General features: G+C 38.6%; 1 protein-coding gene across 1 annotated transcript; it reads left to right on the top strand.

Moving 5' to 3' along the window:
- The first annotated feature begins 115 nt into the window (after positions 1–115).
- On the top strand, positions 116–23,996 carry ZNF248 (zinc finger protein 248). Its single transcript, XM_043926293.1, has 5 exons — positions 116–1,015; positions 1,775–1,920; positions 12,721–12,847; positions 13,129–13,224; positions 18,194–23,996. Exons 2-5 carry the CDS (start codon positions 1,900–1,902, stop codon positions 19,690–19,692), a joined length of 1,743 nt encoding a protein of 580 aa, XP_043782228.1. The 5' UTR covers positions 116–1,015; positions 1,775–1,899; the 3' UTR covers positions 19,693–23,996.
- The last annotated feature ends 3,110 nt before the right edge of the window (positions 23,997–27,106 follow it).

Raw genomic sequence — 27,106 nt, 5'->3', positions numbered from 1 at the left:
AAACTACCAGGAGCTAAGATCCAGCTCGCTGCTACCGCACCGCGCCGCGCCGCGCCGCTCCCTCCCTCTGCGCATGTGCATCCCCGCCTCCTCCTGGCTCGTCCTTCCGCGGCCTCCAGCCCCTCGTGGGAAACAATCCCTGGCCTCCAGGTCCACGGGCGAGGGAGCTGCGGGTGAGCCCCGGAGGGTGGGGGCAAGGGCCGAGCGGGCTCCGCGCGGCTGGGAGAACCGGCCGAGGCAGCGGTGTCGGGTGGTGGGTTGGAGCCCCGCGAACACTGCGAGACCGCGGGAGTCTACAGCATCTGCAGAACTGAAGGGACGGCAGGCGAGGGCGCTTCTGCCTTAAGGGGCCAGAGTTCCGTGTGAGAACGTGGCCTCTCAGGCTCACTCGGTCTGCAGGTGTTCCGCCCCTCAGCGGAGCGGGAGGCGCTGTCCTGTGGCCGCGGGTGGGAGTGCGCGTGCGTGAAGTGTGCGCTGGGCCCACGGGGTTGGGGGGCGGGTAGGAGGTGCGGGGAAGAGCGATTGCGCCTGTGCGACTTGTTTTTGCGCACTTCACGTAGTGACGTATGCGTCTCTCCTGCGCCGGGCTTACGGGGAGCCGGGAGGCTGTAGGAGACCATTGTCTCCCGCAGGGCCCAGAAATAAATGAATTTCCTGGACCAAATTGCCGCCTAGAGACTTAGTTTTCTTATCTGTAAAATGCAGACCTCTAGAGTGCTTGCCTCTTTGGGTTGTTTTGAGCGCCCACGTTTTGTCAGCTGCTGTTGCGTTTGTTCTGTATAGGCAGCTGGAGCTTGGACCCCTCAGTTAAGTCGTTTGTGAAATGGATTGGAAGGGTCTGGATCACCTAGCCACCAAAGCCTTTTCTTGGCTCTGTTAACATTACTCGGATCCTAAGTTTTTATTTGTTATATCTTTATTTGTTATTTGTTGTATATAATCATGACACGGTGTCCTGAAGCCATCGAAGGCTGTGTGATGGTGGAAGGTCTGGGACAAATTTAAGAAGAGAGAGGTGAGCTGGAGATGAGCGGGGTGGGCACACAGGCTACACAGGAAATGTCACTTCTTTAGAGATTTGTGAAGCCATGGTTGGGATTGAGAGGCTCACCAGCCATAGTTAAAATTCTGTCATTATCCGTCCCTAACACCTCTTCCTTTCCTAATTCTCCTAATTCACTCTTCGCTGAGGTTAGCTGCCCTCAAGCAGTGTTCCGTTGTTGATGGCATCTAGAGGAATGCTGAGGTTCCTGCTCCCCTTTGCCTCAGACATACAGAATGGTAGTGCAGACAGGTCCTTTCTGGGTTATCAGTTTCTTATTGAAAGATGCAAAAAGAAATGAGCCCGAGAAGATGACTGGCTCAGATCATGCAGCTTGTTAGTGACAGAATCACAATTGAAAGTCAGGTCTGCAGATTCCTGGGCCACAGCCCATTTTGTCATTTTGTTAGGTCAGAGTTAGCTTTTTATTAAAAGATCGTTTTGAAAATTGTAAGCAGCTTAGAACAAACTTTTTTAAAAAAACAAATCTTGCCTTAAACACTCCCATCCCTTTTTTCAGAGGTTTCTTTGATTATCCTATCTCATAGGATTAATGGTGTCAGCAGATGAGAGTCAGATAGGACTTAGTGACTAAACAACAACAGTAAGAACCTCAGTTTGACAACTCCCTAGTGTATCGTTTTAGTTTACTGTTCTGTGTTAAGCATCCTCTCATGTTTTAATTTTTCTGTGTCACAAAACCTAAATTGGTAATAAATCTTCCCAACCCAGGGATCGAACCCCGGTCTCCAGCATTCTTTACGGACTGAGCCACCAGGGAAGCCCGGGAATAAATCAGTAAGAAGCAAATGTTTACATTCACTCAGTGACAAGTATAAGGTCTAAGGTCAACATAAATGGGAGCCACACATGAGCAGGTAAGTGTCTTGTGTGTGGAGCTGTGTAGGCTGGTGAATCCAGAAACTACAGAACAAGCCAAGTTCTTACTTCCTTCTTTCTCCCTCAGCTCTCCCTCCTCCACTAAGTGAAAAATGAACAAATCCCAGGTGAGTTTTTTTTTTATTCCCACTTTATCTAAAATGAGTTTTCTAAAGTTTTTAAAGGTTTATTAAACCGTGTGTCAGCTCATTTGTGTTTCTAGCTTCAGTAGCAGAGAGTCCTGGCTTTTGTTTCTGCATTTCCATTTAAATTTCAACCTAATACATGCAGTCTTGTTCCTTCAATACTTCTCCACCTGAATCATTTCTGGAAGAAGCTACCAAATTGTAGTCAAATCCAGTTTTTGTCTTTGTCTTAGTCTTACTGGACCCTTTTGCAGCATTTGATACTGTTATGCATAGTCTGTTTTGAAAGTCTCCTCTATTGTTGTCTATGATGCTATGCTCCGAGTTCTCCTTTTCCTAACTTCTGTGCCTCGTGAAGTTGCCTTTGCCTTTTGCCCCAACATTGCTTATCCCTGGGTTTATTGCTTATCCATTGTTTCTCTGTTCTTAGACAACTGCCCTTCTCAGATACCTATTTTTCCTAACAACTTTTGTCTTTAAAAATTAAAATACTTTAAAATTGTTAGTATATTAACATGGTTTTTAAAAAATTTAAGTGATACAGAGAAAGTAAAAATTTACATCCCTTCCTCTCTGTACCTTAGGCTTCCTCCAGGTAGGGTGACATTTATTTCTCATCTAAACTGTGTCACTCTCACTGAGAGTGAGAGAGGTTTTATTAACAGTTATGCTGGAACAACTGGCATGTATTGGGACAGTCCCAGATGAACTGCAGTGTATTGTCACTCAGCTATAGGTATACATTATTTCTGGTTTTTTGTTTGTCCTTCCAGTGTTTCTTTATTCAGTTGAAAGAAAGTTTGTGCCCTCATCTCTTATTTAAAAGGGAATCTATTATAATTAGGGCTTTTTAAGTTTAGATGCACCTGTACATACCTGTCTTAAAATGCAGATTTTAATTCAGTAGATCTGGGTGGGGCCTTGGAACGTGCATTTCTAATTAGATGGAGCTGATTCTGCTGCTCAGAGAGCCACACTAAGTAGTGAGTCTAAACACTGTTTCCCATTCTTTCTTTCTTTTTTTTGGTTGCTTTTTTGAGTTCTTTTTTCAGCTTGTCCCAGGGACTCTTTCTGTAACAGAACATGGATTACTTCTTTCTTTGTTCTAATCACATAGAAATTCAATTCTGAATGTTCCATAGTTTATTAAACTAGTAATTAACTATTTCCAACCTTTTGCTACTACAAACTATGTTTTAATGAATAACTTTGTATATTAGGTTTATTCTATCATATACACTCCCAGAAATGAGATTTATTCTGTCAGGTAAATCCCCAGAAATGATATTTTGGAATATATAAATTCCCAAAGGGTTGACTACAATTGATAAACTTGATCTGTTTGGTGGGATTATAGATACTTTGTATTTACATTGGCATTGCATGAGAGTGCTTTTTCTCCACAGCTTCTCCCATAGAAATAATGTGGTTCACTTTTGGATTTTGATATCTGATAGGTAAAAATTAGTATTTTATGTAGTTTACATCTGTAATTATCCTAACAATGAGTGAGGTTGAAGATTTTTTTCACATATCTAAAAGATGTCTTGTTTTTATGTTTCTGTGATCTGTTCACATCCTTTACCCATTTTGCTCTTAGCTTTCTGGCTTTTTCTTCTTTTTTTCAATGTCTGGTTAGCTCTTTGCATGTTAGTGATACTAATGCTTATCTTTCATATGAGTTACAGAACATTATTTTCTTGTCTATCATTTGTCTTTTGATAAGTGTTCCTGGTTTCCCTCCCCTCCCCATGCAGGTGTCTGCTTCAGGATACCACATTTCACTTAGTCATCATGTTTCCTTAGGCTCCCCTTGGCTGTGACAGTTCCTCAAATTTCCCTTGTTTTTGATGACCTTGTCAGTTTTGAGGAGTATAAATCAGGTGTTTTGTAGAATGTCCTTCACATGGGAATTGTCTTACTATTTTTCCTATGATTATATTGGGGTAATTGTTTTCTTGGAGAAAGACCACAGAGGTAAAATGTCATTTGGTCATGTCTTATCAGGGGTAAATTCTCTCACATGACTTTTCACTTTTCAACAAATGATGTACCGCTGTTGATCACCAGCCTGAAGCTGTGCGGTATTAATTTTCTCCAAGGTAAAGTTACTCTTTTTTCCCTTTGTTTTCATAATATACTGTTTGGAAGGAAGTGGGGGGTTATACCCCACCTCCTTCTCAGTGGAGTATTCACATAAATTATTAGGCATTCTGCACAGATTTTTCTATTTATTAACTCACTGTTTATTATCAATATGAACTCATGGCTAGTTATTTTTTTTTACTTATTATAGTCCAGTACTACCTTATTAATTTGTTGCTCAAATTGTTTGTTCCAGCTTGGTTATTAAATAGAGCACTTTCAACAGATCCCACTGTTGTGTTTTTGTTTGAGTACTTCTATACTTTCTGGTGATAGAAAATATTCCAGGCCCATATTTCCTGCCCTAGAATAAGCCATTTCCCCTGAAGAGCTCTGCTTCCTTTTATTGGAGCATGGTATTAGAAACCAAGATGGGGGGCTCAGTATGCTATTGGTTTGTAATTCCTTATAGATCCTGTCAGCTGACTGAACAAGAAAGTATATATGTATTGGTTTGTAATTCCTTATAGATCCTGTCAGCTGACTGAACAAGAAAATATATATATACTAACACATATCTGTGAATATTTCAGTATATAACCATCTGTATTTATATTAAGCTAAGTATTAGTTCACACTAATGTCTCCTGCTGTAATCATTATCACCTGAAACATTCTGACCTTCTCCCCTTGCTTGTCTGTAACTCCCACTCCAGCAGTCTCGCCTCCACCTTCCTCATTTCATTTACTTAATTGTTCAATTCCAGCATACATATATAAGTTATTTCAAAGTTACTAACCTATGGACTCTTGGTTCCTTCCAGTTTTTGGTCATTATGCATTAAGCTGCTAGAAACATATGTAGGTTTTTACATAGATATATGTTTTCAAAAACTAGAGTGTGAAATTAAAAATACTTGATCATATGTTAAGACTTCAGCTTTGTACGAGGTTGAAACTACCCAATTATTTTACAAAAGTGCTGTATCATTTTATATTTCTAACTATGAATGAGAATTCCTCTTGTTCTGCATCTGGACCTGAAATTGACATTGTCATTGTTTTAAATTTAATGGTTCTAATAAATGTGTTATGGTATCTTACTTTTGTTTTAATTCACATTTCCCTAATACACATAATGGGCTTCCCTGGTGACTCAGTGATAAAGAATCCACCTGCCAATGCAGCAGATGTGGGTTTGATCCCTGGGTAAGGAATATCCCTTGGAGAAGGAAATGGCAATTCACTGCAGTATTCTTGCCTGGGAAATCCCATGGACAAAGGAGGCTGATGGGATACAGTCACAAAGAGTTAGACACAATTTAGTGACTAAACAACAACAATGACAAGTGATATTGAGCATTTGTTCATAAATTTATGAACTATCTGTATGTCTTTACTTGACCTGTTCACATTTTTTGTCCATTTTTCAATTAGGCAATTTATTTTCTTACTATTAAGTTTTCAGAATTCTTTTGTATATTTTAAATGCAACTTCTTTATTAGATATATGTGCTGAAAATATTTTCTCCCAGTCTGTGGCTTGTCTTTTCATTTTCTTAGAAATGAAATGGGCCTCTTTCACCAATAACACACTGTCTTGGTTATTTGTTGTTGTTGTTTGGTCATTCAAAGTGCCCAACTCTTTGCGACCCCATGGGCTGCAGCACCATCTCCCAGAGCTTGCTTAAACTCATGTCCACTGAGTCTGTGATGCCATCCAACCATCTCATCCTCTGTCATCCCCTTCTCCTCCTGCCTTCAGTCTTTCCCAGCATCAGCATCTTTTCCAATGAGTCGGTTCTTAGCATCAGGTGGTGAAAGTATTGGAGCTTCAGCTTTAGCATCAATCCTTCCAATGAATATTCAGGGTTGATTTCCTTTAGGATTGACTGGTTTGATCTTGCAGTCCAGGGTACTCTCAAGAGTCTTCTCCAGCACCACAGTTTGAAGGCATCAATTCTTCAGAGCTCAGCCTTTTTTATTGTCCAACTCTCACATCTGTACACGGCTACTGGAAAAACGATAGCTTCGACTATATGGACCTTTGTAGACTAAATAATGTCTCTGTTTTTTAATATGCTGTCTAGGTTTGTTATTGCTTTTCTTCCAAGGATCAAATGTCTTTTAATTTTATTCTTTTCCTTTTTGCAGAGTCTTTGGGATTTTCTACATAGACAATCATGTTGACTTCAGATAAAGACAGTTTTATTTTTTCTTCCTAATCATCTACCTTTTATTTCAGGTTTTTCTATTTGTTTTGTTTTTGGTCTTTCTATACTAGCTAGGACTTGAATAATAGTCTTGAAATAGGGCATCCTTGCTCTTTTCCTGCACTTCAGGGAAAAGTGTCATCTCCTAACATTAAGTATTGAGAGGGTAACAGGCAGGAAGGCCAGGGGTCTCCAAAAGGAGGAAATAGGCTGCAAGTATCAGACTTTTTAAAAAATCTCTCTCTTAAGCAGCAGAAGGAAACAAGCTAGTGATTTTTTACCCTTCTCTACACATATTTAAAAAGAGGTTTCTCTTAAAATACTGTTGCCGTAATGACACCTGTTTCCACCTGAACTTAACTTTTCTCAAATTTTGAGCTAACAAATACATTTTTCTTATGGAAATGTTTGTCTTAAGCTATGTTAACATACTATACATTTACCCCAGACTCTGTGTTCAAGTTGGTTCGGCCTAAAGGCTTAGAACTTGACAAACCACTGTGTTATCCTCATACATTGTTCTCCTAATCCATGTAAATGAAACTATTTGTATGGTAATCTGCCTTTATACAAGATTCAAGTCAAATCTTTTATGGCCACATGACCTCCCTGATGCCAAGATTATCTCAAAATGCTTCTTGTGGGTGAGGGACCTGGTGCCATTCTCAGAGTTTTGAGACATTGCTTTCTTTCATTAACAGACTGCTAGTAACTATATAACATTCAGCTAAAGACTAACAGGCAGGTATTCTTTCTGCCCCCTTCTGATGTCTATGTTAAAAGCTTTCTCTATCTCTTTTATACTTTAATAAAACTTTATTACACAAAAGCTCTGAGCAATCAAGCCTCGTCTCTGGCCCCAGATTGAATTCTCCAGAGGCCAAGAATCCCAGCGTCTTTTGTGGTTCAGCAACAACCTTTCAGTATGACGTTCTCTTCTTCATCAAGTTGGGAAAGTTCCCCTATATTCCTAGTTTACTGAGAGGGTTTTTTTTTTTTTCTTTATCATGAATGACTGTTTTTTCTTCATTAGTTGCTATTATTGTGTCATTTTGCTTCTTTGACTTTCTGATATGTTGGATTGTGGTGTTGTTATTGTTGTTGTTTTTTTAATGTTGACCCAACCTTTCATACCGGCAATAAATTCCACTTGGCTGTGTTTATATTTCTTTTTATACATTGTCAGATTTGATTTGCCCATGTTTGAGGATTTTTGCATCTATGTTATTATTTTTCTCATAATATTCTTGTCTGAGATGTTGGCCTCATGTAATGAATTTGGAAGTGTTATTTCCTGGAGGAGATTATGGAGAATTGTATTAGTTTTTCCTTAAATGTTTATTAGAATTCACTAGTGACATTGTCTGGGTTGGTGCTTTCTATTTCGGAAGTATTTTAATTATTGATTTAATTTTTTTAGCAGAAATGAATCTGTTCACGTTATCTGTATCTCCTTTGTGTGAATTTCATAGCTGTGTCTTTTAAGGAATTTGTCAATTTCATCTATGTTCCCAATTTTTCAGGGACAGAATTGTTTGTAGTATTCTCTTATTATTTTTTATTTATTAACTTTTTCTCCTATTTTTTAATGTCATTAGTATTAATAGTGTCAATCTATCTTTCATTTCTGAGATTCACAATTTGCTTCTTTTTTTCTTGGTTAGATTGGAGGCTTTTTAAAATTTTATTGATCTTTTCAAAGAAGCAACTTTCGGTTTCATTGACTTTTTCTATTTTCTTTCACAACTGATTTATTTTAATAAAAATTCCTTTATTTTGCTTGCTTTGGGCTCAGTTTGCCTTTTTTTTTCCTCTAGTTTACTAAGATAGAAGGTTAGATTATTGATTTAAAGTCTTTTCTAATATATACATTTGATGCTATAAATTTCCCTCTGTGTCCTGATTTCACTGCATGCCACAAATTTTGATACATGATATTTTCATTTTTATTCCATTTCATTTAAAGTAGTTTAAAATTTCTTTGAGACTTCTTTTTTGACCTATATGCTATTTAATTTTCAAGTATTTGGGGGATTTTTCAGCTGCCTTTTGCTTTTTGATTTCTCTTTAATTCCATTGTGGTCTGAGAATATAGTTTTTATAGCTATTGTTTTAAATTTGTTATGGTGTGTTTTGTGGCCTAGACTATAACCTATCTAGGTGAACGTTCCATAAGAAGTAGAATAGAATGATAGAATGTATGGTTTATTTTTTTGGATGGAATATTCTAGAAATTTCAGATCATGCTGATTGACAGTACTGTTCAGGTGGTCTATATACTTACTGCTTTTCTGCCTGCTTGATTTCTCAGGACAGTTGGAGGGGTATTGAAGTCTCTAGCTGTGGTTATAGATTTGTCTGTTTCTCCTTTCAGTTCTGTCTTTTTGCTGTATGTATTTTGATACTTTTGTTGGATGTATATGAAGCCATCTAATGAGTTCTTAATTTCAGATATTATAATTTTCAACTTTGGAATGCCCATTTTATGAATGCATGTATGTACATGTACATGTTTGTATGCACACTTATCAGAGGTCGCCAGGACTATCACTAGGTACAGTGATTTTCTGGGATGACTCAGCCTATAGTTGTACTTAGGGCTGTGACTTATTAAAGTGAAAGGATAAGAAGCACAGTCAGCAAGGGGAAAGGATATTTGGGGCTTAGTCCAGAGGACACCAGGCATAAGCTCCTAAGACTTTTCCCAGGACAGGCTTAAGTCCTATAGCAATGCGATGTGATGACAAATGTGAAATGTCTGCCAGGGAAGCTGATTAGACACTCAGTGTTCAAATTGTTTATCAGGGGCTAGTCAATGCAGGTATTCTTTGCTTAGCATATAACAAAATTTCAGGCTCTAGAAGGAATGTACAAGAGCAGCAAAAACCATATAGTTCACACAAACAGTTCAGGCTCTGTGAACCATTCTTACCAAGGACTGGTAAGAACCATCATGAACTCCAAATTCCCAGATACCAGCCACAAGACACCCTTGTAGCAGCAGGTCTTTCAGAAGATAGCAATCTCAGGCCTGCTGTATTAATTCTTTATCTACAACACACATACCATGTATCTGTTGACTTCTCCCATCCTTTCATTTATTTTGTTCGTATTTTCCTCTTTTATGTTAATTATAATTTATTCTGAAGTTCTTTTGTGTTACAGTATCTGAGTCTCCTATGTTGTTGTTATTCAGTCACTCAGTCATGTCTGACTCTTTGTGACCCCATGGACTGCAGCATGCCAGGCTTCCTTGTGCTTCACCATCTTCCGGAGCTTGCTCAAACTCATATCCATTGAGTCTGTGATGCCATCTAACCATCTCATCTTCTGTTGTCCCCTTCTTCCCCTCCCTTCAATGTTTCCCAGCATTAGGGTCTTTTCTAATGAGTCAGCTCTTTGCATCAGATGGCCAAAGTATTGGAGCTTCAGCTTCAGCTCTTTCCAGTGAATATTCAGGGTTGATTTCCTTTAGGATTGACTGGTTTGATCTCCTTGCAGTCCAAGGGACTCTCAAGAGTCTTCTCCAAAACCACAATTTGAAAGGATCAGTTTTTCTATGCTTATCCTTCTTCATGGTCCAACTCTCACATCCATATATGACTACTGGAAAAACCCACAGCTTTAACTATACAGACCTTTTGTAGGCTAAGTAATATGTCTGCTTTTTAACATGCTGTCTAGGTTTGTCCTAGCTTTTCTTCCAAGGAGCAGACGTCTTTTAATTTCATGGCTGCAGTCACCATCCACAGTGATTTTGAAGCCCAAGAAAATAAAGTCTGTCACTGTTTCCATTGTTTCTCTGTCTATTTGTCATAAAGTGATGGGACCGAATGCCACAATCGTCATTTTTTGAAAGTTGAGTTTTAAGCCAGCTTTTTCACTCTCCTCTTTCACTTTCATCAAGAGGCTCTTTAGTTCCTGTTTGTTTTCTGCCATAAGAGTGGTGTCATCTGCATATCTGAGGTTATTGACATTTCTCCTGGCAATCTTGATTCCATCTTGTGCTTCACCCAGCCTGGCATTTCTCATGATGTACTCTGCATATAAGTTAAATAAGCAGGGTGACAATATACAGCCTTGATGTACTCCTTTCCCAATTTTGAACCAGTCCATTATTCCATGTCGAGTTCTAATTGTTGCTTATTGACCTGCATACAGTTTTCTCAAGAGGCAGACAAGGTGGTCTGGTATTCTCATCTCTTTAAGAATTTTTCACAGTTTGTTGTGATCCACACAGTCAAAGGCTTTGGTGTAGTCAATGAAGCAGAAGTAGATGTTTTTCTGGAATTCCTTTGCTTTCTCTATGATCCAACAGATGTTGGCAATTTGATCTCCGGTTCCCCTGCCTAGTGTAAATCCAGCTTTAATTCTGGAAGTTCATGGTTCACGTACTGTTGAAGCCTGGCTTGGAGAATTTGGAGCATTACTTTGCTGGCGTGTGAGATGAGTGCAATTGTGTGGTAGTTTGAACATTTTTTGGCATTGCCTTTCTTTGGGATTGGAATGAAAATTGACCTTTTCCAGTCCTTCGGCCACTACTGAGTTTTCCAAATTTGCTGGCATATTGAGTGCAGCACTTTCACAGCATCATCTTTTAGGATTCAAAATAGCTCAGCTGAAATTCCATGACCTCCACTAGCTTTGTTCATAGTGATGCTTCCTAAGGCCCACCTGACTTCACATTCTAAGATATCTGGCTCTAGGTGAGTGGTCACACCATCATGGTTATCTGGGTCATTAAGATCTTTTTTGTATAGCTCTTCTGTGTATTCTTGCCACCTCTTCTTAATATCTTCTGTTTCTGTTAGATCCATGCAGTTTCTGTCCTTTATTGTGCCCATCTTTGCATGAAATGTTCCCTTGGTTTCTCTTAATTTTTTTGAAGAGATCTCTAGTCTTTCCCATTCTGTTGTTTTCCTCTTATTTCTTTGCATTTTTCACTTAGGGAGGCTTTCTTATCTCTCCTTGCTTTTCTTTGGAACTCTGCATTCAGTGGGTATATCTCTCCTTTTCTTTGCCTTTTGCTTCTGTTCTTTCTCAGCTTTTTGTAAGGCCTCCTCAGACAACCATTATGGTTATGCTTTTATTGTCTTTTTCCTTTGGTCTTGTCTCATCATATAACATTAAATTCTCTGTTGGATGTTGAGCATTGCATCTAACAACACAGATATTAGGAGAGGCTCCAAAAATTATCTCAAGTAGAGAGGATTCATCCTTTTCTCTGCTGGGCAGGTAGAATACAGAACCGGTCATTTTAATCAGTCATGAATGAGCTTGATTACTATAACATATTAGTTTTAATCCTTCTTTTCATTTTAACAACTGAAAGTTTTACTTCCTTAGTGAAAGTTAACTTTATAATACAAAAGATAATATGAAATAACATTTTCTTGGTCATCCCATTCTACTTTTTGTATAGTGCTAGCTCCTACACTTTCCAGTTTAATACATGTTAATGTGTATGTCTCCTCATTAAGAATAATATTTGTATCAACTAGGACCATTCCACTCTCTCATGGAAACTCAATTTATACAAGATACTACTTTTATCCTACATAGTATAGCATTAAAAAAAAAAAGCAAAAATCACTCAATCGTGTCTGACTCTTTGCAAGCCCATGGACTATACAGTCCATGAAATTCTCTAGGCCAGAATGTTGGAGTTGGTAGCTGTTCCCTTCTCCAGGGGATCTTCCCAACCCAGGGATCGAATCCAGGTCTCCCACATTTCAGAGAGATTCTTTACCAAGTGAGCCACCAGGGAAGCCCAGCATTAAAGAAAGCAGTCCTAAATTTTTAGTAAACTAAAGAGATTCATTTCAGTTCAGTCGCTCAGTCATGTCCGACTCTTTGCAACCCTGTGGACTGCAACATGCCAGGCTTCCCTGTCCATCTCCAACTCCCGGAGCTTGTTCAGACTCATGTCCATTGAGTCCATGATGCCATCCAACCATCTCATCCTCTGTCGTTCCCTTCTCCTTCCACCTTCAATCTTTCCCAGCATCTTTTTTAATGTCAGTTCTTCACATCTGGTGGCCAACTTATTGGAGCTTCAGCCTCAGCATCAGTCCTTGCAATGAGTATTCAGGATTAATATCCTTTCAGATTTTATCTGATTTTATCTCCTTGCAGTTCAAGGGACTCTCAGGAGTCTTCTCCAACACCACAGTTCAAAAGCATCAATTCTTCAGCACTCAGCTTTGTTTATATCCAACTCTCACATCCATACCTGACTACTAGAAAAACCATACCTTTGACTAGACGGACCTTTGTTGGCAAAGTCATTCTTATAAATATTTTCCACTCGTATAGCTCTGACAATTTCATATAGTAAAGGAATGTACTGTTACAGGAGCAAGTGTCATTCAAAGATGTTTGTGTGGACTTCACCCAGGAAGAGTGGTACCTGCTGGATCCTGCTCAGAAAATATTATACAGAGACGTGATCCTAGAAAATTATAGCCACCTTGTCTCAGTAGGTAAGAATTTTTTTCCACATGATTACCAGTAGCGTGCATTTCTTAGCTGATGAAATGTAAAAACTCCCTGTGAAATTTTCTGATGGAGATTCAAGGCCCTAAAATGACTAATCCCTTTTGGCTACTATAAAGGTTGCTGTAGTCGTACCTCTTTGGGGATTGGTTTATTTAGGCACCTCTTTTAGATAGCTCCCAAAACTGTACCTTTCTTGCCCATCATTTTTTTTAGAGTTCCTGAAGCCAGACTGTTCAGCCATAGTCCTATGTTACTCTCTTTACAGGGAATTGCACTACTAAGCCTGAAGTGGTCTTCAAGATTGAGCAAGGAGAAGAGCCTTGGATACTAGAGGAAAGATGCCCAAAACAGTGCCGCTCAGGTGAGTTAGTGAGTTCACAAGCAGATGGAAGCCAGAGGAAATGAGATCTTAGGCCATTGGTGTATGGTTCCAACTCCTGACCTTTGAAAGTGATTGACAGTTGGCCCAAATACTTATGTTACCTTAATCACATTCTTCTGTATGTCAGTTTCACTCATAAATGCTTCCCTTTGTTCTTTGACATTTTAGAGTCATCTACCTATATCCATAATCCAAACCCAGTTGGCTCCATCAGAGATAATTTTTCTTTATTATTTTAAAATTGTCCACCTTCCATCTATTGCCTTTGGACATCTTTTGTTAGATGCTATGATTCATGTAATACTTCCCTATATTCATTTAACAAATACATGATGAGCATTCAATATGACCCAATTATGTTTATGCATAATTAAAAGAATGTCCCTATTATCAGAGTGTTTATTACAGTGAAAGACAAAAAGCATATGTGTGTGTGTGTATGAAGATGTATGTGCATGTATGCACACATACATGGTGTTGAGTGGTGGTAAGTACTGTGAAGAGCTGAAGTAGTGGAAAGGGGGTTAGAGAATGATAACGTGCTATCTGGTACAGAATTCAAGAGAAAATGGGCTTCCCCTGTGGCTCAGCTGGTAAAGAATCCGCCTGCAATGCGGGAGACCTGGGTTCAATCCCAGGATTGGGATGATCCCCTGTAGAAGGGAATGGCTACCCACGCCAGTATTCTGGCCTGGAGAATTCCATGCACTGTATAGTCCATGGGGTTGCAAAGAGTTGGACATGACTGAGCGACTTTCACTTCACTTCAAGAGAAAATGTATTTTATGAGGTACATAGTAGGTATGACTCTCTAATAAACTAAAGCATGAGGTCTGTGGAGTCTGAATACTCCAGGCAGAGGGAACATCAGGTGCTGGTGCTAAACTTGTTGGACTAGTGTGCTCTTAGAGTGTCTGAGGAATGATAAGGATGTCATGGTGCTGGAGGTGAGTGGGCATGGGGGAGATTGGTAGGAGATGATGTCATAAGTAGCATGGACTATGGTAGATATATTAATTTTATTTTGAGTGGTGTGGGAAATCCTCAGACTTTTTTCAGTATATATAAGTCAAATTAAGCTAGCAGATTGGATTTACAGTTTAAAAGAATCTCTCTGACTTCTCCGTTGTGACCGTGTGATGGGTGGATGGTGCTTAGGCACAAGCAAGGAAGGAATACCAGTTAGGACACCATTGTATACTCAGAGGAGAGAAGCTGGTTGCCCAGGCTATGTTGGAAATGCTGAAAATATGGTGGATTTGTACATATATCTTGAACATGAGGCCAAGAGGATTTGTTACTGGGTTGGATATAGAGTGTGAGAGAAGGAGGAGTTGAGCATGAATTCCAATGATTTGTTTCCGGTACCTGATAATTTAGAGTACCATTTACTGAGAGAGAAAATTTGGAGGAGAGATTAGAGAGGAGAGTTAGTACAATTGGACACAAGAAGCTTGGGATAACTGCTAGACTCTGGGAGACACATACACACAACTTCTTTGTAAAAGACCATACAGTAAATATTTTAGGCTTTGTGGGCCACACATGGTCTCAGTTGCTGCTGCTGCTCTTCCTCCTCTTACATCTTTCTCTTCTCTCTCTTCCTCCTCACTCCTCTCTGCTGCCTTTTCTGTATATTTCCCTCTAAAAACTTAAAAACATCCTTAGTTCTAGGCCCACGACCTTGCAGTCAGAATTTGCTGGCCCCTTTCCTAGAGAGTGGTTGTTTGTAAATGAGAGAGGTAGTCATGGGGCAGTACTGCTTTTACAAGGTGTGTAAATCCACTAAATCTTGTCATTAGAGGAGATTGAGGGGAACAGTCTGAGTCACTTGAAAATTAGAGAGCCTGGTTTCCCAGGGGTCAAATAAGGAACATTCAGCCATCCATTACTACCTTAAACGGCAACCATGGGTTTAGTGTCCTGCACCTGTTATCCCCTGTTACTAGTTTTTTCAAATTCCTAATGTTATTTTCTTTTCCATCTTCTTCATCTCTTCATTTTCTCACTTGTCACTGATACCTAACTTGATCTTCCTAGTTGTTTTTTTCTACCTAAAGCATCCAGTTTATCTTTCACTAGCCTAACAAAGTTGATCCTTATTAATAAATGAAATCAAAGTCTCCTTTCAGTGACTGTCACAGTCTAGCCCAGTTTTACATATCTGTGTCTTTTTTACTGCTCTTCAGAGCTCTTTTTAAACTTCATGCTATCTTATGTCTTAAATTTTACTTTAAAATATTTTCTCTTTTTTCTATCATTTTCACTTTGCCTTTTAAGTAACTGAATTAAAATTGGGTATGCAAAGTGTTTAAACATTGCATGGTCTATAATGCTTGTTATTATTATTTCACTTATTTTAAGTTAGTGATCAATTTTTTGCTATAACTTAAATAGTCTATATTTTATAACCCTAACCCACTAGCATCTGTAGCCCCAAAACTCAGACCTGATGATCTGACTGTTGCTTAGGGTTTCTATCATTGCTGAGATTTTGTTTTCCCAAAGAGAAGCCTAAGATAATTATTAGAATCTGAGATGGAATAGGAGGTTTCATATGTATATTACTCTAGTATTCTTGGGCTTCGCTCATGGCTCAGCTGGTAAAGAATCTATGTGACTGCAATGTGGGAGACCTGGATTCGATCCCTGGGTTGGGAAGATCCCCTGGAGAAGGAAACTCCAGTATTCTGGCCTGGAGAATTCCATGGACTGTATAGCCCATGAGGTCACAAAGTCGGACACAACTGAGCGACTTTCACTTTCAGTATATATAGATACACACACAAACACACACACATATATACATATATATACATACACACCATATATAGTATAAAGTACATAGTTGAGGCCAGAACTAGAAGTATCCATACTTTCCTTTCATACTTTTCCTGATTCTGATATTTTAATAATTACTTTGTTGAACCAAGTTTAGAAGAGATCACTCTTTTTCATCCATTCAGAAAGCATTCTATAGTATTTTTACTAAATGCACATTTCCTTATTTTATCCTCAAGTACAGGTTGAAAATAATTCATATGCACATCAGTTTTTAAGAATCACAAATGTCCTATCTCCTTAGCGAAGTCAGAGGAAATAGAATTTTGCTAACACCTGCCTAGACTGTGGTCATGACACAGAGTGTATCACTGAGCAATGGACTTGTTTTATCTTATCTTACAGTGAATTAAACAGGTAGTAACTTCTAAAGGCAGCAGGTAGAGACTGAAAATGATAGGGATCTTGTAGAGTTTGTTGGCTTTGTTATTTTATTATTACTTTTGTGGTTTGTTGTTTTAAATTAAAGTAGCATTTCCTGGAGGATGTTCAGGTCCCAGGGAGAGCCAAGGCTGGAGTGTAACTAATTACATAAAAGGTGTGTTGTTGGGAATGAGCAATTTGTTAAATATCCAGCTAGAACCGCACAAATATTTTTTAATGGATTTACAGAATTGTGACTTGAACTCATAATATGAATTCAGTTTTTGTTTTAATTTGTGTTTGTCAAGATAATAACTATTATCAGTTAGTCTTTGGAGCCATGGGCTCAGGACTGTTTTAGATTTTTTTTTTAACATATGAATAACATTGTTTCACCTAGTTAGTTACTCAGTCATGTCTGACTCTTTGTGACCCCATGGACTGTAGCCCACCAGGCTCCTCTGTCCGTGGAATTCTCCAGGCAAGAATACTGGAGTGGGTAGCCATTCCCTTCTTCAAGGGATCTTCCTGACTCAGCAGTTGAACCCGGGTCTCCTCCTTTTCAGGCAGATTCTTTACCGTCTGAGCCACCTGGAAAGCCCGTTTCATGGAGTATCAATAGTAAAGAATAGCCAAGAATTTTTACAATAAAGTTTGTTGAAGGCCTCAGAACCATATATTAATAGAATAATATGATCTTATAGGTCTCATCTGTAAGTAAAAGCCACAGATGAGTCTAGATATGAAAGCAGAAAACCTTGATGTAAACAATAAACCTAGATATGAAAGCAGACTTGATAGTTAGAGTCTGGATTAAAGCATTGTCCCTTAGAGCATGAGGAAGTAGGTACCTTCAGAAATTTGTTTTAATGTTCATATGTCAAATGGGAAAAAGGAATAGCAACATGCACATTAGTGAGGATCCTACCACACTAATCAAGCTGTGGGAAGGTAAGGACAAGAAAGCATGATCTGCCTCTGTCAAACTGAGTTCTTCCTCTAATATGTTTCTTAAACAGTCTATTTTTCTTTAAAAACAAATGAACAAAACAAAAGACCTCTCTTGTTAAACTCATCCAGTTCTTGGAGTTTCCTGTTCCCTAAATAAAATCCCCATCCCTTGCTTACCATGTCTTGTTATAATTATTCCATGTGAATTAAAGGAATCCTGGGCTATCAGACTATTCTTCTGAACCTGAGGCAGTTGGTGTTTTCAGAACTTTAGTCTGGTGTTGATGTGTAGAGTAGAAGTTAGTACCCTAGTAGGAATCACACCAGGTAATCAGTGTCCGAGGGGGTTAGGAGTAAACTGCTTTGTTTCCACCAAACACAGTTCATCTTCTGAAATCCCTTGTCTACTAATCTTCAGTGTAATGATATTCATTGTTCAATGTCTCTGTTGGGCTCACTCCATTCTCTTGAGTTTCCTGATTTCTGAATCAGCCACTCTCTGGTTCCCTGTGTTTTTAATGTATTTCACCTTTTTCTGTGTAGTTTTAAAGTTTATATTAATAAAGAATTAAATGTTATTGCCAGTTTCCTTTCCCTATTTTTACTAAAGCATGTTTTTATATTCCACTCAAACCAGAAGAGTAAAGAAAATACATGTTGGATTTGAGTTCACACCAGAAAACAGAGCCTAAAGCAAAAGAACTGACTGTGTAATAGGGCATTTGTGTAAAAGTTGAATTCCATTAGAAATGTACTAGGATTCATAAGATGTGGTTATTTTTCTCATTTCTAGAAGACTGGAAAGTTGATGACCTAATAGAGAGCACCCAGGAAAATCAAGATGAACATTTTTGGCAACTTGCTTTCACCAGCAACAAAATATTAAGTACAGATAGTGGTGACAGAGTAAGGAAAACTTTAAATCTAGGTACAGACTCCATTCCTTCAAGCAATTTTCTATATAAAATATGTGACTCATGTGAATTGAGTTTGAAAAATATTTCAGGCTTAATTATTAACAGAAAGAACTATTCTAGAAAGAAGCCTGATGAGTTTAATGTATATGAGAAATTGCTCCTTGATATTGGACATGACAAAACTCCTCCTGGAGGGAAATCTTATAAATATAATCAACAAAAGAATGTCCTCAATCATGGACAGGATCTCACTCAGTCCATTTTTGACCAGCCTTTTGAGTATAATGAAAATAGAAGAGGCAACCATGAAGAGGCAACCTTTTTCACAAATAAGAAAGTTCAGATAGGAGAGGCACATTGTAAATATAATGAATGTGGAAGAACCTTCATCCAAAGTTTGAAGCTCAATTTATCTCAGAGAACTCATTTTGAAATGGAACCATGTGAATGCAGCATTTGTGGTAAGTCCTTCTATATGGATTTAAGATTGGGACATCAGAGAGCTCTTACGGGAGACAATCCTTATGAATATAATGAATATGGGCAAATTTTCTGTGACAATTCAACTTTCGTTATCCATCAGGGAACTTACACAAGAAAGATTCCCCAGGAATATAAAGTCAGTCACAAAACATGGGAAAAGTCAGCTCTCTTTAAACATCAGATAGTAAACATGGGAGAAAAACCTTATGAGCACAATGAAAACGGAAATACTTCCAACAAGAAGTCACATCTCACCCAACTTCGAAGAGCTCACTCAGGAGAAAAAACCTTTGAGTGTGGTGAATGTGGGAAGACATTCTGGGAGAAGTCAAACCTCACTCAGCATCAGAGAACACACACAGGAGAGAAACCCTATGAATGTACTGAATGTGGGAAATCCTTTTGTCAGAAACCACATCTTACCAACCATCAGCGAACACATACAGGAGAAAAACCCTATGAGTGTAAGCAGTGTGGGAAAACATTCTGTGTGAAGTCAAACCTCACCGAACATCAGAGAACACACACAGGGGAGAAACCCTATGAATGTAATGCATGTGGAAAATCCTTCTGCCACAGGTCAGCCCTAACTGTTCATCAGAGAACACACACAGGAGAGAAACCCTTTATATGTAATGAATGTGGAAAATCCTTCTGTGTGAAATCAAACCTCATTGTACATCAAAGAACTCACACAGGAGAGAAACCATACAAATGTAATGAATGTGGGAAAACGTTCTGTGAGAAATCAGCTCTCACTAAACATCAGAGGACTCACACAGGGGAGAAACCCTATGAGTGTAATGGATGTGGGAAAACCTTTAGTCAGAGGTCAGTACTCACTAAACATCAGAGAATTCACACAAGGGTGAAAGCTCTTTCAGCATCCTGAACATTCAGAAGGCTTCATCCACTCTTTGAAATTTGTTATACAGGTTTTTAAAATGAGATGAATGGAACCCAAAGAATATCACAAATTCCTTTAGAGAGTGAGATTTTGTTGTAGTTCAGATAATTAGTACTAGAATAAAACCTTATTCGTGCTTTGAATATGTAAAAGCTTTCCAAAAAAAGTAAAACTTTTCATCAGAAAATTTATATTGAAGGGAAATTCATTTACATAATATGGTGGAAAAAAACACCTTTGTCTAGAATTTATGTTGTGTAGTGCCATATTCTGGATGTGATACAAAAATTTTATTGTTAATATAATGGGTGATACTCATTTGCAGTCATATTCACATTGGAATCTGAAGTTTAAAGAAGTTAAATGACAAGAGCATTAAACATTTATGTGAAGAGTCCTTAATGTTTGGAGGCCTTTTGTGGGTATGATAATATCATAGAAATTTGAGGTATTCTTGATTTGTATATTAGAGCCTAACATGCTTATGAAGAGAAAATCTAAACCCTTCATTAACTGTTAATAGTCTGTATTAGCATTTCCCCCACTAGATACCATCAATGTCTTAGGTTGTAATAGTTATGTGTATATATATATATATATAAATGTATTTATACATGCTTACCAATACACAGTGATGTGCTACAGTAAGCTTATACTAACTTGCAAGCACTGCTGATAAATTTTCAGGAATTTTATGAGCCAGTTGTTAAACACAGTCATTATTTTAAAATTAAAATATTAATTTACAGTTAAATAACATTAAAAAAACAAAGGTAATACATACTCAACACTCATTATTTCCTAAATATTTCACAGTGTTTTGCTATTATCTTTGTTCTTAGGTTATCTGTATTGTTAAATCAGCATGGTGAATACTATATAATGATGTAGTACTATACATCTGTGACCAGCACTATACATCAGTGCCATCGTGTTGGTAGTGTGGCATTAGTGGGAGTATTTACACCATGATAATTGACAAACTCTACAAATTAGGATTTTTGTTTTCTCAGAGGATCTGCTGTCAAATATTTACAGTGGTACATCACTGTGTATATATGAAAATACGTTTGGCAAATTTAAAATACTAGCCACATACCCCTTCTCCCATTTCCATAGATAAATGGCTGTGTCCATTACTGCTGAATGGCCTCTTCAAAAAAGAAGCCAAAATATGTTTTTTGTGAGGTTTTTAACTACCTATGCATCAATCCTATTTTCAGTATTATCAGAGACTCTCTGTAATGTGGCCAGTATATGCTCTTTTACTACCTATTGCTTACTTTTCTTCTGACTTTGCTGGCATATGCGAATGAGTATGGCCATTATTACTGAGCTTCCACTTCCATAAAAAGGCCAAACAATATTTTCCTGAGGTTATTCAGCTGCCTTGGGTCAGTCAATAATGTGAATGCTATTAGTAACAATGATAATTGCATAAATTTTGCAAAGGTTAACATCAGTTATGAACAGTAATGCTCACAGTATTCAGCAAATAAAAAGTAGTGTTGTATAATGAAATGCTTCTGTCCTATTCTTGGTGCTTTATTGCTGTATCTATTTGGGCGTGATGTGTGTAACCCAAGTTGTATGTAACTCAGGAATTATGTATTTGTATTTAATTTAATAGAAGGTAATATACTATCTCTCTCTCCTTTGTCCTACTGTTTTCTTTGCTTCTTTGGAAAACACTGATAAGCAGTTCCAAGAAACGCTGCCCACCAAATAGCCATTCCCTACTTCCTCCTTGTTGGGCCACGTTTTGTCTTTTTGTCCATCCTTTTCCCAGGTGATTTAGGGGTAAATCCACATTAGTCTAAGCTAATCATGAATATTCTGTTCTAGTGATTTTGTTGGGATGGACAGGTGAATAGTGAGATATTTGGAAAATATTCTTGGTGCTTTGGGGAAAGAACTCAGTGATAAAATATTGTCATGACATGAGAAGAGATTATGTCTCTTCTGCTGGACTTTTTCATGGCTGTATGTTATACTAGATTATAGTTGTGGCCTGGATGGGCAAGAGCCTGAAGAGAACAGTACCCAAGATGGGAAAAACCTGACTCAGAGGTGCGGTCACTGAATTGCACAACCCTTTCTGGACCTGCTATCTACTAGGAGTTTGTATTACTGGGGCAAAAGAGGCTTCTTGTTTATTCTTGGAGATGTCTGTTATTTAGCACTGAAGGCATTCACCTGATTCAAATGAATTCTTTTCTAATAGAAGTGTTAATGTTCTATACAGCAGTTTTAGAGATGAATTATTTCCTTTGACAAATTAATATAGGGAGGGCTGTTTGTATTAGCCATGTATCTAGTGAAAAACAGAATTCTGATCCAACTAAGAAGACTTTCATGGCAGACTTACTACAGTGGTTTGGCCAGAAACAAGGGATATTGAAGCACCTAGAGATTAGTGTCCCCGGGAGGCCATTACCATTCTAAGTCCATAAGGGCAAAGGATGAAAGCAGGTGTTAACCAGAGCCCAGTAAGACCTGCTGCTCTTGTGGAGGAGGGGCCGTCTCATAGGAGATATTGTCATCTCCAAAATTATGGACCACATTCCTGGAACCCAATCAGATGCCATCTGCAGGTGAGCCCACATGGGCACAGAGAAAGTAGGGGGAAGGTCTGGGTGGAGCTATTGTTGAATAGCCAGCACAGTGTTCTTTATTCCTGTAAATTCCTATATAATGGCCTAGTATTAGAAATAAAATTATTCTTCTAGTTGAAAGTTAAGTATTTCTGCTTCATTGTGCTTTTATGTTGTCATAAGTAAATTCCTTTTGGAACTGAGCTCTGTGGCAGGTACGTCTCTCGTTTGATATATGTGAAGCAGACATGTTAACTTGATTATTCATATAACCTCACATGATGTTTCTTGTCATATGTGGTGTGAGGTTAGCAGCTCTGTGTTCTTCCAAATAAATAGCAAGTCCTCTCTGCACTGTTTGATTAATTCGTTCTTTTTCTTGTTGGCTTGATATGACCACTGGGGTAACTGGTTACCTCTCTAGGTAGCATAATAAGAGTAGATGTTTAACTCTCATATTATAATAAGTACATTTTATGGGATTTTTAATTGAAATATAATATTTTGACAGTATTTCTGACTGGTAAAATTCAAATGCCCATAAAATAAGACTCTGGTATCTTTATATGTAGATAGATAAGGTTAAGAAAGTGAAAGTATTAGTTGCTCAGTGTGTCTGACTCTTTGTGACCCTATGGACTGTAGCCCACCAGGCTCCTCTGTCCATGAAATTCTCCAGGCAAGAATATTAGCGTGGGTAGCCATTCCCTTCTCCAGGGAATCTTCCTGACCCAGAGATTGAACCTGAGTCTCCTGCATTGCAGGCAGATTCTTTACTGTCTGCTCCCTAGGGGAGCCCATATATGTGTTAATTACATGGCAAAAGGCCCAGGATATATGCTGCCCATGCTGTGAGAAGAGGGCATACATACTCTTTGGAGTGTAACAGAAGAGTGTTCTTCAGTCTCTACATGCACTCTTCTGTTACACTCCAAAGAGTATGTATGCCCTCTTCTCACAGTATGGGCCCTGGCATAATCAGCATAGTCCTAGGAAAGCTTAGGAAATTCCAGTACCCCATGGGCACAAATCATTGCTGCCATACTTCACCAAGTTCTTCCATTTTAAGAAATATAATTAAAGACTGACAAGAGCAGAGCTTGTCGTCACTAGGGGCTTCAAGGAATTCTGAAAACCCTCTTTATTCTCTAAGGACTTGAGCCTCTTTTGAGGGGTTAGACAACTGAGAACTTTTGGCCTGTGTGTTATTGAAAGTAAGTTCAGGATAAGACCATCTCTTTTACATAGGGATAACCTCCCCTATTTTGTAGATGAGGATTCTGAGCCCAGAGAGCATCAACCATTCCATACTCTAGACTCCAAACATGTTCAGGGTGGCATGAAAAATATTAAACCTCACTTCTCCACCTCCCCAAGTATCTGAGGGGAACCTGCTCTCAAACAGTGTGTGTCCAAGAGTAGACACCAGTTCCTCATTGTCTGGAAGACAAGCCTGAGTGTGAAAGGAGGGGCAGGCTGGGAAAGGGGAGACTTAGTTCCTCAGACAAAAGGGAGGGATTTGAGATTATGTACTTAAAGCTTATGTAGTGGCTACTGCAACTCATACATTCTTCTAGTAATATAACCTATTCTTGTGTACATGGAGTTGGCATTTACCTCAGATGATATCATCTCTTCCTGACCCCATGTCTGTATTCATCCAGGAATAATCCTTTGTTAAAAATAAGGCAATGAGAACCCATTCTAGAATATTTTTATCGAAAAGTCATCATGACCAGATAGCTTGTGTCCTTCTTGCTGTCTGTAGCCATATCAGGAAAATACATCCCCATGGGAGAACATGATGGTGATAAGTATAAAATTTTCCCATTTATAAACATACAATGGGAGAAGTTGTCAGAAAAAGTGATTTTATGTAGTGTGGAAAGGGGAAGACCTCAATGGGGAGGCCAGCATGGAGGGAAGGAGCCATTTGAATATCTGGAGGAAGCTGTGTGTATGTGTGTGTGTAATGCATATATATGTATAACCTGTTTTGTTTTGGCATTGGGCCTGTTTTCTAACTTGAACTTGACCTCCTCTTGCCTGATACTACCTATCACTTCATATACAGTGTATACTTGGCAGGGAAAGTATACTTGGCAGAGCCATAGACTCCGGGAGGGTTCAACTCAAGGGTAAACTATATGTCTTCAGCCACTACCCCTGTTTATTGCTTCCAATTGGAGACTGCAGGTTCCAACTGGTAGGTTGCCCCGAACCTACCCCTTTATCTGTGTTTTCTGGGGAAGGCTTATCCTGTTGAATCCCTGTTATTTTCACACTATCTTACTCTGCCATCCCAACACCACTTATTAAATAGGCCCATTTCTCTCCACTTCTTTGAAACACTATCATAGACTAAATTCTTATCACAATCTTAGGACTTAACATGTATATTTCCCCACTCGAAGCTAAAATATTTAGATTATTATAGTCATTAAAGATACTTCAGATAAGCATTAGTCTCCATTTTCACAAAATGTTTGGCTCTTCCCAATATTACACATAAAATTTACATTTGTTCTAGCAATGAAACCAAAAGAAATAAGTAACTTGAGATTTTGTTGGGAATGTTGTGCCATAATATACTTCATTTTTTATTCAGAGAAATGACTTGTACCTCTAATTACTCAGATCTTTTTAAGCTGTTGTTTAATAAAGTTCATTTCCTTCATATAGATTCTGCATATGTTATTTATGTCTACATATTTTTTTTTGAACTTGTAAACCTCTTGGCAGTATTATTGTGGACATAAGAGGGACACTTTATATTATTAAAATTTATTTACCAATAAAGATTTTCACTGTATGCTCAATGAAAAAATAGTCACAATTCATTTGTAAAAAAAAAAAAAAAAAGAGCTGGTACTTAAAGTTAACTCTGAGAAGGGGGTTTCTTTTGGTTAATATTTGGTTTTTTGTATTTTTTCATTTTTGTTTCATAATTTTGTAATTTTTCCAATTTAACATAATTTGCAACCCAGAAGAAACTCTGATTATCATGGATATGACACTTTTTAATTGTTGGCCTTTGTTTTCAGCTTTATTTAAATGTTGTACCTATATTCATAAATGAAGTGGATATATTGGTGACGTACATTTGTGGTAGTTTTATGTTAGTATAGAGTCAAGGTGTGATTATAGCCCATTTCCAAACCATCTTCTTGGGATTATAAAAGAGGAGCATCTCCAGAGAGAAGTGGTTATTTATTTAGGAAGCACTGAACTGAACTGAACTGAACTGAAGGAGGGACCATAGAAGTTAATGTCCACTGAACCCAGAAAAGTGACGAACTGGGCCTCTGACACTGGGAAGGCAAGGTGCAGTCCTCTGCTCTGCACATGTGAAGTTCACTGCCTCCAGCCTCCCAAGGCTCCAGCATCTCACCTTCAGAGACCTGGTTGGGGCAGAGAGCTGGAAAGGAAATTTGTGCACTTTTGGGTTCTGTGGAGTTTGACAATCAGAAAAGGAATTGAGATTATTTTACAGTGGATAGAATCCAAAATTTCTCCAGATGCCTCTCCATTTACATCTTAATTCATGCCCATAATATTTTTGTGCCTGCCCTGGACTTAACCTTCAGATAAAGGCCTCTAAAGACAGGCTATGCTCCAGGGTCTGTGTTTCAGAGTAGTGGGGACAGTGCAGAGGAGAGAGATAAGGACTGGAATTAAGCAGGGGATGGGCTGTGGGTGCATTTGTTACTTTCCTTGAGGAAAGCTCCTTATGTCAGCAGCCAGAGGTGTGAAGTAAAACGTATACATCTTAATTCCAGAAGATCTTTCTAGAGCTGCACATGCCAGGGCATAAGGTCCATGACTGTTATTGAGGAAGCTTGTTAAAGGCTGTCTGGTAAGCGCTGAGGCTATGGGTATTAGTGGTCTGTAGTAAAGCACACTGTTCAGAAGCGTGGATTTTGGAGTTATGCCTGCATACATGGCCAGACTTACTACTTAATACATCTGTGATTCTACATAGGCAGTTGAACCACTGAAAACCTAAGTTTATCCCTCTTTAAAATGTGAATGACAGCAGTACCTACTTTATAGAGTTATAGGACTTAAATAAGCAAGTAAATTTTAAATTTATTCATTCAATCAGTAGATAGGAGTTGGATAATTTTACAATTGATTAGGAGTTATTTGAAAGTCAAACAAAAAAATTTTGAGACTTACGTCACCAAGATGGTGAAGTAGGAGACCCCAGCCTCCCCCAACAAAGATCAAAAAATAATTATCCAGGAACAAAAACAGCTCTAGGGGAGCTCAGGAGTCCACTTAAGCCTGAGTAATAGAGCAAAAGAAGAAACCTGAGAAGAACTCAAAAGGAAGTACTGCTTCATTTTCCTGCATCATCCCACTCACCCTGGCCACCAAGGCTCAGTGCCAGATGGGACAACCCAGCTGGAAAGTTTTCTGGGAAAAGGAGGAGCAGGCAAGCAGCCAGCCTCCCCAGCTTTCAGGTCATCACACGAAGGACTCACTTAGGTTTCACTCCACCCAGAAACTGGCACAGCTGAGGGGAACAGAGGTAGCTAGGAACAAGGAAGAAGAGCAAGGGCCACCAGTATCTGTCACACAGTGGGAGTAACCATGGTTCCGAGTCAGCTGTTCTGCAGAGGATCCCAGCACTGAAGCAACCAACAGCCAGCACAGCCACAGAGTCCCTGCAGATATCACCAGTTTTTGCCCAACAGATATTTGCATTTACAGACACCAGCTGCCTGAGTCCTTCTCTACTCCCTTCATCTCCACTCCCTCCTCCAGAGCCTGGGATCCACAAGAGCACATAGTCAAGACCT

Source organism: Cervus elaphus, chromosome 15 (genome assembly GCF_910594005.1).
Source record: "Cervus elaphus chromosome 15, mCerEla1.1, whole genome shotgun sequence".
In the NCBI taxonomy this organism is placed as follows: Eukaryota; Metazoa; Chordata; class Mammalia; order Artiodactyla; family Cervidae; genus Cervus; species Cervus elaphus.
This window is presented reverse-complemented; position numbering and strand designations above follow the sequence as displayed.

Coding starts and splice junctions, on each gene's coding strand:
- ZNF248 (XM_043926293.1), top strand. CDS start 1,900: ATGGGAGCCACACATGAGCAG. Junction 1,921..12,720: donor TGGGAGCCACACATGAGCAG/GTAAGTGTCTTG, acceptor GTACTGTTACAG/GAGCAAGTGTCATTCAAAGA. Junction 12,848..13,128: donor TAGCCACCTTGTCTCAGTAG/GTAAGAATTTTT, acceptor CTCTCTTTACAG/GGAATTGCACTACTAAGCCT.